The following is a 13,522-nucleotide window of genomic DNA, read 5'->3' as shown; positions in this document are numbered from 1 at the left end:
AAATATATAATTAGTGGCAAAATAATTAGTGGCAAAATAATTAGTGGCAAAATAATTAGTGGCAAAATAATTAGTCGAAAAATAATTTGTGACAAAATAATTAGTGACAAAAAAAAAAACCAACTATGTACCTTTCAGCCATCGTGTTCTTCGCTTACGCATTACACTAAAAACCTGCATAAAAGGAGAAGCGGATAAGCAACAAATTTTTTTTCAATGTATAATTTATGAACAGAAGTATGCTAAAATTTATTGGGGACTACCTGCATATATTAGTGTTTCGAATTTTATTGAAGTGATTATATAATACGACCTTGCTTTTTCCTACAACTTTGTTTGAACAGGTAGAAAAGCAGCTTCTTGGATTAACGCCTACCCCCAACCCCCATCCCTTCTATCTTTCTCTCTTTCTACCACCTTACCGCTGTACCTCCCTCATCAAGATCTGCTACATCTTTTAAGATTCATTGTTTCGAATTCGATTAGATGTAACGAGTGAAATGCATGAGCACAAAATAGACATACTGTACTAACTGCACAGTAAAGTAGGAACTTCCCCTAACGCACCACTTTTTTTTTTATACGTGAGCACACGAAAATTGAACAAAATGAAAATTCGAAAGAAAGGAAATAGAATATACGTAGGAAACATCCCAGGATCTATGAGTAAAGAAGAAATAAAAAAAACGTTTGAAGAACAAGGGAAAATCAAAGAAATCGATATAAAATATAATCGCAACAGCAATGGAACGAATTATGCATTTATTGAGTATGAAGATTACCAAAGTGCAGAAAAGACAATATTAAAAAGAAATGGACAAAGGCTTAAAGGATACATGCTAAAGGTAGAGTATAGTATTGATAAGAACAACAAAGATGGTGAATTAGGAACCGACGTGAATGGGATTCGCACCTTGAAGAACAGATCAAAATATAGAGTTGTAGTAAAAAATTTCCCCAAAAAAATTCATTTAGGTTCAGTTAAAACATTTTTGACAAAAGCTGGTAAAGTTATATACACTCATTTTGAAAATGGAATTACTATTGCTGAGTTTGAAAACAAAGAAGGTATGCTAAGGGCCGTTAACACTCTAGATAGAATTGCTTACAATTCAAGGAGAAAGGTTTACGTTAGGGTTATTAAGGACTTACCATTTGATGATTCAGATGCGGATGATATGCCTCTTCATATACCATCACGTACCTTCATGCACGTATGAAACTCGGCTCTGATGATAAGGTTTTGTACCTTACAATTCTCCAAACAACGAATGGTTCATTTTAGTCTTGCAATGCCACCCAGAGGAGGCAAAAAAAAGAACAGGAAGTTTTTTTTTTTTTTTTTTTTTTTAGCAACACAGAACAGACCAAGAGAGGGGGTATATGAGAGTAATGACGCAGGTGTGAATATTCCCTCAAAGAAGCAGAATAAACAGAAAAAAATGTGCCTTTGCAGTTGTCTAGTGCCATGGATGGATGTAAAACAGTGGGGATAGGCAGAGCTCACACATTTCCCATCTGAAGCAAAAGAAAAAAGGAAACATACACCACGCATCAGGAGCTGTCACCAGATTGAGATGTCAAAAAAAAAAAAAAAAAAAAAAAGCCCCTCCATTTTGAACGTTTATCCGTTTTAACAGTTCGATTTGTTGCACTTCTTCACTATTTGGACATTTTCAGAAACTAGACTTTACTATTATATGTTTGATGTACAATAATTTATGAATTCATGACCTTCCATTTTTCCGTATATAATTAAAACATTTTATGTCTTCCTAAGTTTGGCCTACTATGTATTTATTCCTTATTCGCATTTCATTCAGCTTTTTCCAATATGTGCATATTAAAAATATGCAGCGAAAAGATGTGAGAAAAAAATATCCATGTTTGTATATATAAATCACGTAATTTTCCCTGTACGTACAGAAAAAAAAAAAAAAAAAAAAAAAAAAAAAAAATATCGCACTTTTTAGTTTTAGCTTTCTTTGTTTTGTTTGTTTAGCTATTCTGTTTCACTCTCAGTTTTTTTATTTTGTTAGTTTTTCCCCTTTTTTTTTATGCATGTTCATGCAAAATTGGTTTAAACATGTGAATATGCCAAGCGTTGATTGCGGCGTATTTTTTTAAAGTTCGCCTCTTCCCTTTTCATTTTTGTTTTCATTTGCGCTTACCTTTTTTACTTCTTTTTCCGCTGCCTTTCTACTTCTTTCTCTTTTTTTGTTTAATAACCACATTTTAAAAAAATAACCTTTCGAAAAGAAAACGTAACCATATCTTAGACATATCAAAGTATATGCACAGTTTTTAGATTTTTCTCGAAATTAAATGGAAATCCACCAAATAGGTATGTAGTTGTTACCATGAAAGTTACTTCTGTTGCGTGTCAAAAATTGTTGAAATGAAGTGGGACTAAAGGGGGAAATTTACTCGCATATATATATGTGCAACGCGAACCAAAGCAAAGTGTTTGTGTGTGTTTGTGTCTGTCTACAGCTTTTTCACATATTCTGGTTTTTATATATATCTTAATGCGAGACGGGCGAAAAGAGTGAAAGGAGTTGTCAAATTGTAATCCGGGATATCACATGCATACAATTTAAAAAAAAAAAAAAAAATGTGCACGATCACAAGTGTGAGTGCCCGAGTGTATACATGTATATCCATACATTGAAAAGGAACATTTGAATGGCACTTAATTGCCTTTTCTTTTTTTCTTTTTTTTTTTTTTTTCTCTTCATGTAATCATAAAAGCAAAATTAAAAAAAAAAAAAAAAAAAAAATCAGGAGACAATTTGTGCTGTGTAGCAACGTAACACACATACTTGTTGGAGTAACCCATAAATTGGCAAAAATGTCAAAGGGAAAAAAAAAAAAAAAAAAAAAAAAAAAAAAATCAGACAGCAAATTCGACAGAAAATCAGACAGTATATCAGACAAAAAAACGAGTTATTAGCAGAATATTAGCAAAATATCATCTATACGTAGCTTACATTTTAACGTGTGATTTTTCCTTTCCAACAAAGAGTGATTACCCTCTTACAACATCGGACAGGCAAATATATGCTAGTCATCGTATAGACCATATTGGAAATTGCCGCCCAGGGCATTGCAAAAATTGTTCATATTGCCTGAACTGTTAACGTTGTTTATGTGATTCAACTGGTCCATGTGATTCAATTGATCCATGTGATTCAATTGGTCCATGTGATTCAATTGGTCCATGTGATTCAATTGGTCCATGTGATTCAATTGGTTCATGTGATTCAGTTGATTCAGTTGATTCAGCTGATTCAGTTGGTTCATGTGGCTCAAATGGTTCATGTTGCTTCCGTTATTCATGTTGTTCATGTGACTCATATGGTTCATGTCATTACCATTGTTCAAATCGCTAGCACTGTTCATATCTCTAACTCTGTTCATATCGCTAACCCTGTTCATTTCGCTAACCCGGTTCATGTCGCTAACCCGGTTCATGTCGCTAACCCGGTTCATGTCGCTAACCCGATTCATATTGCTAACCCAGTTCATGTCGCTAACCCTGTTCATGTCGCTAACCCGGTTCACGTCGCTAACCCGATTCGGGCCGCTAACATTGCTCATGTGGTTCATATGGCTTATATGACCCATGCTATTAACGTTGTCAATGTGATTCACATGACTTATTTGATTCATATTGTTAACGCCGCTCAAATTTCTCATATTCAAGGTGTCCATATGCATGTCCTTAAGATTTCCCATTTCATCTATCCGATCCATATTCTCAGTATTTTCCGGATTTTCTGTACTATCCAAGTTGTTCAGATGTGTCAAATTAGCCAGACTAGCTAAATCTGTGAGGTGGGCCAAACCAGTCAGATTCGCCAAATCGGCCAAGCTAGCCAAATTGGATATGTTGGACAAATTGGCGAAATTAGATAAATTGGACAAATTGGACAAATTGGACAAATTCGATAAATTCGACAAATTGGATAAATTTGAAAAGTTTGAAAAATTAGTTAAGTTATTAATTTGGTTTGTATCGTCCATTTCGTTATAATTTTCCACAGTAATGCTGAGATTCTCTCCATGGTTCGGGCTGTTCTGAATGTTCTCGCTGTTTGTGATGTTATGCGTGTTCTGTGTGTTGTGAGCATTGTGCATGTTATGTGTGTTGTGCGCGTTGTACATGTTCTGCCGGTTCTGCCGGTTGTGCATGTTGTGTGTGTTGTGCATAGTTTTCAAGTTGTGCATGTTGTTCACGCTATTCAAGTTATGCATGTTGTTCACGCTATTCACGCTATTCACGCCATTCACGCCATTCACGTTATTCAAGCTATGCACATTGTTCATGTTATTCACGTTGTTCATGTTATTCACGCTGTTCACGTTACTCACGCTGTGCATGTTGTTCACGTTGTGCATGTTGTTCACGCTGTGCATGTTGTTCATGTTGTTTGTGTTGCTTGTACTGCTTACGTGATTCATATAGCTCATGTTATTCATGCTACTCGCAGTGTTCATGCTGTCTACATTGTGGGAAGTGGTCATACTTGACACGATTTTTCCATTCCCCATATTAGTCAACGCACATGCATTTATGTATTTCTTGTAATCTTCCTCCATGTTAAGGTTGTTGGTATTCCTTTGTGTGTACTGGTTCCGACTGACGCTACTTCTCTTGTCATCATCTTTCTCTAGATTCATATCAAATATCGTTTTCATATTTTCATACAGTGCCATATAATTATTGTTCGCATTTCCATTGAGAAAATGTGGAGTAGTACCATTTGATATCGATCCGGATACTACCACTCCTGTTGGAACTACGTTCAAATTTGTGTTATTCGTCTTATAAAATGGTTCATTTATATTCAGATCATAATTATACAAAGACGTGTTCATGTTATTATTATGAAATGTGTGCATACTTAGAAATGATTTTTTCTGTATAGCAATATATACACGAACTTTTCTATTTCTTTCAATATCTTGTTTCATTTTCCTCAATCTTCTTTTTAATATCCTTTCATATTGCTTATCATTCACATAGATAACCCCGTTACATTCATTTTTGTTTATTCCATACTGAATGTCGTTACATATTATTTCATTATACATGTCATCTGGACTTATCATATTGCTAAGATTTCTGATACTCGTTATTCCTATTGCGTTTTCTACTTGTCCCGAATTTTTTTCATTGGATCTGTTTGACCCCTTGGGCCCACTTGACACATTTGATTCTTTCAAATTATTTCCCGCTCCATACAATGGCATTTCATAATTATTTCTCTTATTTTTCACCAAATTTTTATTTTCCATTCGTTTTTTCTCCATTGCAAGTATGACGTTTGGGAAGGGAGGGAAATTATTTTATTTTATTTTTTTTTTTTTTCGTACGATTGTGATACAGTAGTGGTGTCCAAAAGTAGAAATGAATATAATGTTCTTCGAAAGTGGTACACCTTCTTCCAATTAGAGTAAAATGGACACTGTCAATCTCTACTTTTCTTTCTTTGCACTATCAACATAATTATCACACACTTATGAATGGATTTTCCTCTCACACACAACATGGAAATATTAGGTGAGTGTTTAACGCTGGGTGGATGAATGACCTTTTCTTTGTATTCTCAAAGTTTGAAAAAAGTACAAAAAAAAAAAAAGAATGAGATAAGGGGAGATAGTGATAGGGGATAGTGATAGGGGAGAGAGGGATAGACAGAAAGACATACAGATGATCACATTATGTGATCATGTAATTGACACAAGAGAAAAAGAATTGTTTAAATCACACATTTTACAAAGAATAAAACTATTTTTATACATGTGTTGGTAAGGAACAATTTAACATGTACGAACTCTGTCTGGAGATATATAAAAACACAAGTATGTGTGCATTATTTGCATTCGCGATCTGTTGCACATCCATATGTGTGTGTGCTTATAATTTATTCATCAAAAATGGGGTAAGAGGAGTGGAAGAATAAGTGCGAAACAGTAGTATTTATTCTAAAAATAAGCAAAGTCCAAGGAGATAGTGAAAAAAAAAAAAAAAAAAAAAAAACTAAATCGAATTGAATGGAATGAAAGAGGAAGGGGGGGGAGGACTGCACAAATGGAATGAATATTAATAAAGTGAATAACCTGAGAGTGAGCTGAAAATAATCTGGTGGAGATAAAAAGAGCTTAATAAATCAAGTAAAACAAAATAAAACAGGCGAAACGAAAAAAAAAAAAAAAATGCTGCAAAGTTTTACTAAATGTGTGTTGATTTAAAAGAGATTAAGGAAAAAAAGCAGAAGGAAAAGAAGAAAAAAATGGGGAGAAATAAAAGGGAAAATGAAAGGGAAAAAGAGGTGGAAAAAAACAAAAAAAAATAAATAATGAACCATGAACAGTAAACCATAAACAATGAACAATGAAGAGTAAACCAAAAATAAAAGCAGTCTGCTTCTGCTTCACACATTTCGCCAAATCGCAAATTTCTTTGTTATTGTAAAAACTCACACCAGCAAATACATGCGTGAAAATTGAAGTGGTTTTTTTTTTTTTTTTTTTTTTTTTTTTAGGGGAGAGAGGTGTAGGATTGATGGACAAACACTACATTTGCAAATAGGCTGAAAGGAAATGCAACAGTTAAGGCATCTGGGGGTCAAGTATGTTTCAGTCTTCTACTTAAACGTTAAAGAAGAAAAAACAAAAAAAACCAAGCGAGGGTGAAATAAAGGTGCGACGGAAAAAAAATAATAAAAAAAAAGTAAGACTAAAAATAAAGCTGAAAATAAAGCTGAAAATGAAAATAAAGCTGAAAATAAAACTGAAAATAAAGCTGAAAATAAAACTGAAAATAAAGCTGAAAATAAAACTGAAAATAAAGCTGAAAATAAAACTGAAAATAAAGCTGAAAATAAAACTGAAAATAAAGCTGAAAATAAAACTGAAAATAAAGCTGAAAATAAAACTGAAAATAAAAATCAAGTCAGCCATTTTTTCCCCACATTTTTATGACAACCCCGCACTCACACGAAAATACGTCAAAAAAGCGAAAAAAGGGAAAATGAAAATCTGCGACCATTCACACATGTGTAGGCTCACGAATGTAAACATGTATATGTGTACTTATTATACATGCACGTGCTACATATATATGAGCTTGTTACATACACATGTTAACATTCTTGTGTGCCTATATATATGTGTATGGATACAGACTTGGTTATGCATACAGCAATGAGAATGTATCCCTTTCCATTCCTGCTGAGAAAACCTTCCGTTGTGATACTACATTTCTCACATGAGTAAACAGGCAGCAGTATTGAATGTTGTTGTAGTTCCATGCACATGTGCATGTGTGTATATAAGCAACTCCTAACACTGTACACCCCATGTGTTAGATAAACACATATCTCTTTTCATGTGCGATCCTGTATGAATTATTATATTATTTCGTTGCCACCACCACCAGCAGTAGCACCATCATCAGCTGAAACTTTATCATCAGTAAATATGGCGATTATGATGATACAGTGAATTTTACAATTGGACCTTAGCACGGTGGAATAAAAAGGGACAGGGGCGTAGGGAACTCATGAGGTGAACTCATAAAGGTACGCGTTTGCCAATCCTGGGAAACGCTCCACTGTTTCTAGGACATCATGTGCGGAAAACTCATTTGTACATCCGTCTACAACCTTCTACATCTATCTACATCTATCTACATCTATCTACATCCGTCTACATCCGTCTACAACCTTCTACATCTATCTACATCCGTCTACATCTACCTATCTATACATATATATTTTGATACGTAACAGTTGGCATATTTTCTCTATCGATTTATGTGTCTCTCAAATAACGTACATGCGTCAGATCGAATGCAGAACTGTCTATTTATGTATATGCACTTGTGCCCCATCTTTCTTTATTTAAAAGGACCTTTTTAAAAACCTCAAGTATTTTTCAACCAATACTCTAATTTCATATTTTGTTAACAACTGGAGGATTAACCATAGGCAAAAAAAAAAAAAAAAAAAAAAAAAAAAATTTGTAGTGTACTTTTTTTTTTTTTTTTTTTACATAGTTCAGAAAAAAAGATACCTAGAATATGTGAGAAATACAAAGCATATGATGAAATGTGCTTTATTTCATAACCATTTTTTGTTCAACGGGATTTCAGAAATGGACACGCACATATGTAGCAAAAAAAAAAAAAAAAAGCAAATGAAACTATTGTTTATTCATTTGTATACAGGGTTTTATACTTCATGGGAAAATGACCGTTTTGAAGTGCTCTTCCTGTTTCCATTTAAAAAAAAATAAAATAAAAATAAAAATTAAATGAAATAAAATAACATGTACATTCATCTGTCACCAAAAATAAGTATTTTTTTTTTTTTTTTTTTTCCTCCTTTTTTTCTTCTCATTTGCTTTGCCAGATATGTAAATATGTAAGTGTATATAAAGTAATAGTAAAAATAGGTCCTTATTTTTCTTGTCAACATAAATAGGTGGTGTGGTGGGTGAGGGGGCAACAAAGGATGAGTATAATGTGAGTACAAAAAAAAAAAAAAAAAAAAAAAAAATTGATATGTAAATTTCTTCACACAAAATCTGCACCTGAAAGGAAATAAAAAAAAAAAAATTGTTTATTTTTTTTCTTGGATGATATGTACAACACACAGTTTCATCACCATCACGCGAAGAGGCATATATATATATATCCATGAACAAATTAAAAATGATATTTGAGAATTTACAAAATGGGTGAAGCCATTTTTATTATATTCATGAAAGAAAAGCCAAGCGGCAGAACAATGGCAGCGTAAACGTGCAGCTTTTTCACTTTATTTTTTTTTTCCCTCCTTATTTTTGCCCCCTTATTTTTGCCCCCTTATTTTTGCCCCCTTATTTTTGCCCCCTTATTTTTGCCCCCTTATTTTTGCCCCCTTATTTTTGCCCCCTTATGTTTACCTCTTCATTTTTGCCCCCTTATGTTTACCTCTTCATTTTTGCCCCCTTATGTTTACCTCTTCATTTTTGCATCTTCATTTTTGCATCTTCATTTTTGCATCTTCATTTTTGCATCTTCATTTTTGCATCTTCATTTTTCCACTCTTTCTCTTTTTCTTCCCCGTGACCCAGAAATAAAATCTTGAACGCTTAACTTCTAGTATCTACCTCTATTAACCTATAATAAATATCACATACATACCACAATGATAGTGTATACGTTGGAATGTAGAGGAAGTAGAAGTGCTAACTATAAACAGTTTTTTTTCTTGGGCTTGTGAAAAAAAAAAAAAAAAAAAAAAAAATATCTCACAGTTCTGCCTTTCAACGTATATACACTGACTTGTCGGCACGATTCTCAGTTCATATTATTTTTTTTTTTAGAAATGATAATTTCGTTTATATTCGTTTCACACACAAGAAATTTTTTGTCGTCCATCAGGAAGACATTTGTATTGGACTTTTCAATACTCTCCTCTCCCTTCCCTAAATTATACCTCCAAAAAAAAATTAGAACCCACTTAATTGTGTTTCACATGACTTATTTTTTTTTTTTTTCATCTACTTTTGTCACCTTATCTTTCTTTCCTTAAGTATCACATCATCTGCTTTTGTGTATTCCTGTTTCGTATGACGAATCAGACGATATACCACTTTGAGCAAAGATCATGTATAGGACAACGTTATATTACATATTTGTCCGCCCCTCGGGTATGCTGCAGTTTTGCATATTCGCTGGATTATATTGTTATATAACCACAAGATATTACATTTATACATAAATTGAAACACAAAAACATATGTACATGTACATATATGCATGTAAATGATTCTATCCCTCCCGGAGATGTAAAAAAAAAAAAAAAAAAAAAACAATTGGGCATATATAACTGAATATTCGAAGTGATATCCCTATTGTATGTTGCATATATATCATCAAGGCAATTTCACATTTTCAGTGCTATTGAATGTATTTTCACATTCATACACATCTGTTAAGATATATGAAAAAACATAGTGACATTGCATTATCCGTGCTTTAGTGGTATAAAACTATTTTTCTACATATCCATCTTTTCACACCTTTCTGTATGCACATAAAAGCTGAAGGGGAAAATCGCATGAACACAGAAAGCAGCACTCAGAGGAGAAAAGATAGCGAAAGAAGAAGTGAAAGAAGTGCAAGAAAAAGTGAAAGTAAAAGTTGTGGTTAATCGCATGGACGGGATTCCTTTGTTAGTGCTATATTTACTACCCTCCCCCATTCGATAAGCACATTTTTTACGACACTAGAAATGTGACAAAAAACGTTGGAGATAGAACTTAAAAATAAGTACCACGTGTATAGCATGTCACGTGAAGAGAAGAAGCAGCAGAAAAAAGAGGAACTCACCATACTGTGGATAAACTACTTATATATATATATATATATATATATATATATATATATATATACATATATAGTTATCCCTGCTTCCATCGCTGCTTCCACCTCTGCAGAGTAGAATAATTTAAAATGAAAAAATCGCACATGTTCATAAAAACAAAAAGGATCTTTTCCAACAATGGAACAAATGGGTCACCCTTTGACAAGATGGAAATAATTGGAGAGTTACTAGACCCTCGAAAATACTTTGGATCACTTTTAAATATGAACAAATTTGATAAAGTAGTGGGGAGAGCAGTTGAGAAAGACCTTCAACCAGTTCGAAGCAGAACCATCTCAAGAGGTGGACTCATGACAACAGATGTAGGAACCGCAACTGATGGAATCATCTCAAGCGGTGGGAATCGTAGGGAATGTCGACACGTGATGCACATTTTGAAAAAGTATGCAAAGGCTTTCTACCGCAATGAAGGCTTGAAAAAAGAAGAATTTTCAAAGTTAGAAGAATGTGTTCGATCCTTGTTACAGAGAAAGATGCAAGAATATCGTGGGATGAAGAAGAAACAGAGTAGAGGAAAAAAAAGCACATGTCAATCATGTTTTCATTATAAGGACAAATGTACCCATAGAATTGTGAATAGAGGAGAAATGGATTTCCCAAGGATAAGCAATAACATCTGGATTGGAAATCAATACGATGGACGGATTAGGAATGGATATATTCGACCAATGACAAGTGCATTCAGCACCGTTAGAAGATATGCATGTGATTCGAAAATATCAATTTGTTTTAAAGAAAATGGAATAAAATTGGAAAAATTGATTAAAATGTACTTTTCGAAAGTACCAAAAGGATTTGAAAACTTTGAGAAATGTGAAAAGAAGAAAAATCCAGGATCATCATCATCTTCGCAGTCTTCGTCGAATTCATTCAAACCAGATGATGAAAAGAATAATAAAAGATTTGATAATTATTTTTTTTTATTTTTTTTTATATTCCTTTTATTTTTTTTCCTCTTTGTGGATGCAAATAGCTTACACAATGAGATTACACAGAATGATTTTTTTCTGAATTATTTATCAAAAGGATATGTAGAAAAAATAAAATTAATAAATAAAGACTATGTAAAGGTATATTTAAACATACATGGAATGAACAGATATCACCAAAAGTATGTAAGTTTTAGAGTAGGAAATAGCGACACATTTGAAAGAAAAGTAGAACTTGTGCAAAAAGAAATGAACATTAGAAGAGAAGAAATGATAGAAGTACAATACACAAATGAAACCAATGTATTAGATGAAATAAAAAGCTATATACCAAGCATTCTTTTCTTTTTATTACTCATTTTTATATTTCAAAAAATAACATTGAAAAATGTAGCTAACAGTGGTATGGATAAACTTTTTAAATTTAATAAAGTAAATCCTATAAATAAAAATAGTTTAAAAACAAATGTCAAATTTTCAAGTGTAGCAGGAATGAAACAAGCAAAAGAGGAAATAATGGAATTTGTAGACTTTTTAAAAAATCCATCCAAATATGAAACTTTGGGTGCAAAAATGCCAAAAGGTGCACTTCTCTGTGGTGCACCAGGGACAGGAAAAACTTTATTAGCGAAAGCTGTAGCTGGAGAAGCCAACGTTCCTTTTTTTAACATAAGCGGAAGTGATTTTATTGAAGTTTTTGTTGGTATTGGACCTTCAAGAGTAAGAGAATTATTTGCACAAGCTAGGAAACATGCACCTTCAATTATATTCATTGATGAAATTGATGCTGTTGGTAGGAAGAGATCGAAAGGTGGATTTGCAGGAGGTGGAAATGATGAGAGGGAAAATACATTAAATCAAATGTTGGTAGAAATGGATGGATTTCATACTTCTAACGATAAAGTAATAGTCTTAGCAGGTACAAATCGGCTTGATATTCTAGATCCAGCTATTACAAGACCAGGAAGATTTGATAGAATTGTAAATATTAGTAAACCTGATATTAAAGAAAGATCAGAAATATTTCAAGTGCATTTAAAAAATTTAAAATTACATCATTCTTTAGATATACAAAATGTAAGTTATCTTTTAGCATCTTTAACTCCTGGTTTTGTTGGGGCAGACATTGCTAATGTAGTAAATGAAGGTGCTATTCAATGTGCTAGAAGATCAAATATGGTTGGAATAGAAGTAAAAGATTTTGAACTAGCCATCGAAAGAGTTATTGGTGGATTGCCCAAATGTTCTTCACTTATATCTCCCCTAGAGAAAAAAATTATATCATATCATGAAACTGGACATGCATTAATTGGATGGTTCCTTGAATTTGCTGATCCAGTTTTGAAAGTTTCAATAATTCCAAGAAATAATGGTGCTCTTGGTTATTCACAACATCTTACAGAAGAAATAATGCTTTTCTCGAGAGATGCAATTTTAGACAAACTTGCAGTTATTTTAGGTGGTCGAGCAGCAGAAGAATTATTTATTGGTAAAATAACAACTGGTGCTATCGATGATTTAAATAAAGTTACACAATTATCATATTCTTATGTATCACAATATGGAATGAACAGTGAAGTAGGACTCGTTTCTTTTCAGTCCAACTCATCGAGCGAATACAGTTTCTATAGACCACATTCTGAATGTCTAGCACATCTGATAGATAATGAAGTTCGATCTCTAATTGAAATGCAGTACAATCGCGTCAAATCAATTCTACTCAAAAATGAAAAGCATGTTCATAATCTTGCAAATCTTCTTTTCCAAAAAGAAACCATTTCTTATCACGACATAGTTCAATGTGTTGGAGAACGTCCATACCCTGTCAAGTCCAATTATGAGAAGTATGTCAAAGCGAACCCCTACAAACTTGTTCAGGAATCACAGGCATTGTTATCCCACGGGAATATGACATCGGGGCAGGAGCAATCGACGAAACACAATGCACCAGACCACTCCACAGGCCTCTCCACAGACCCTTCCAAAAGCAGGAAAGATGCAACAGTAGAAGAAGCACAGAAAAATTCTGTGAAGAAAATGAAAAATTCATAGAAGACCAAAAACAAAGCAGGTTGATGTTGGGCGAAAAAGAATCCCGAAGAGAATGGCCAAAAAAATTTGGAAGATGGAAAAGGGAGGGAAGTGCAATTA

At 33.3% G+C, this 13,522-nt stretch overlaps 3 protein-coding genes across 3 annotated transcripts; 2 read left to right on the top strand and 1 right to left on the bottom strand.

Annotated features, from left to right (window-relative positions):
* Nucleotides 1–608: 608 nt before the first annotated feature.
* PGO_091660 (alternative splicing factor ASF-1) lies at nt 609–1,220 on the top strand (the record flags this gene model as incomplete). Its single annotated transcript, XM_028687754.1, has 1 exon — nt 609–1,220. One exon carries the CDS (start codon nt 609–611, stop codon nt 1,218–1,220), a length of 612 nt encoding a protein of 203 aa, XP_028543555.1.
* A 1,843-nt stretch (nt 1,221–3,063) lies between these two features.
* On the bottom strand, nt 3,064–5,316 carry PGO_091650 (hypothetical protein; the record flags this gene model as incomplete). The annotated part of the gene is made up of 1 exon (XM_028687753.1): nt 3,064–5,316. One exon carries the CDS (start codon nt 5,314–5,316, stop codon nt 3,064–3,066), a length of 2,253 nt encoding a protein of 750 aa, XP_028543554.1.
* A 5,194-nt stretch (nt 5,317–10,510) lies between these two features.
* Nucleotides 10,511–13,423, top strand: PGO_091640 (ATP-dependent zinc metalloprotease FTSH; the record flags this gene model as incomplete). Its single annotated transcript, XM_028687752.1, has 1 exon — nt 10,511–13,423. The coding sequence occupies one exon, from the start codon at nt 10,511–10,513 to the stop codon at nt 13,421–13,423; it is 2,913 nt and encodes a 970-aa protein (XP_028543553.1).
* Between the last annotated feature and the right edge of the window lie 99 nt (nt 13,424–13,522).

This window comes from Plasmodium gonderi (assembly GCF_002157705.1).
Source record: "Plasmodium gonderi DNA, contig: Chr09, whole genome shotgun sequence".
In the NCBI taxonomy this organism is placed as follows: Eukaryota; Apicomplexa; class Aconoidasida; order Haemosporida; family Plasmodiidae; genus Plasmodium; species Plasmodium gonderi.
The sequence above is the reverse complement of the archived record's forward strand: the minus strand, read 5'-3'. Positions and strand labels throughout refer to the sequence as shown.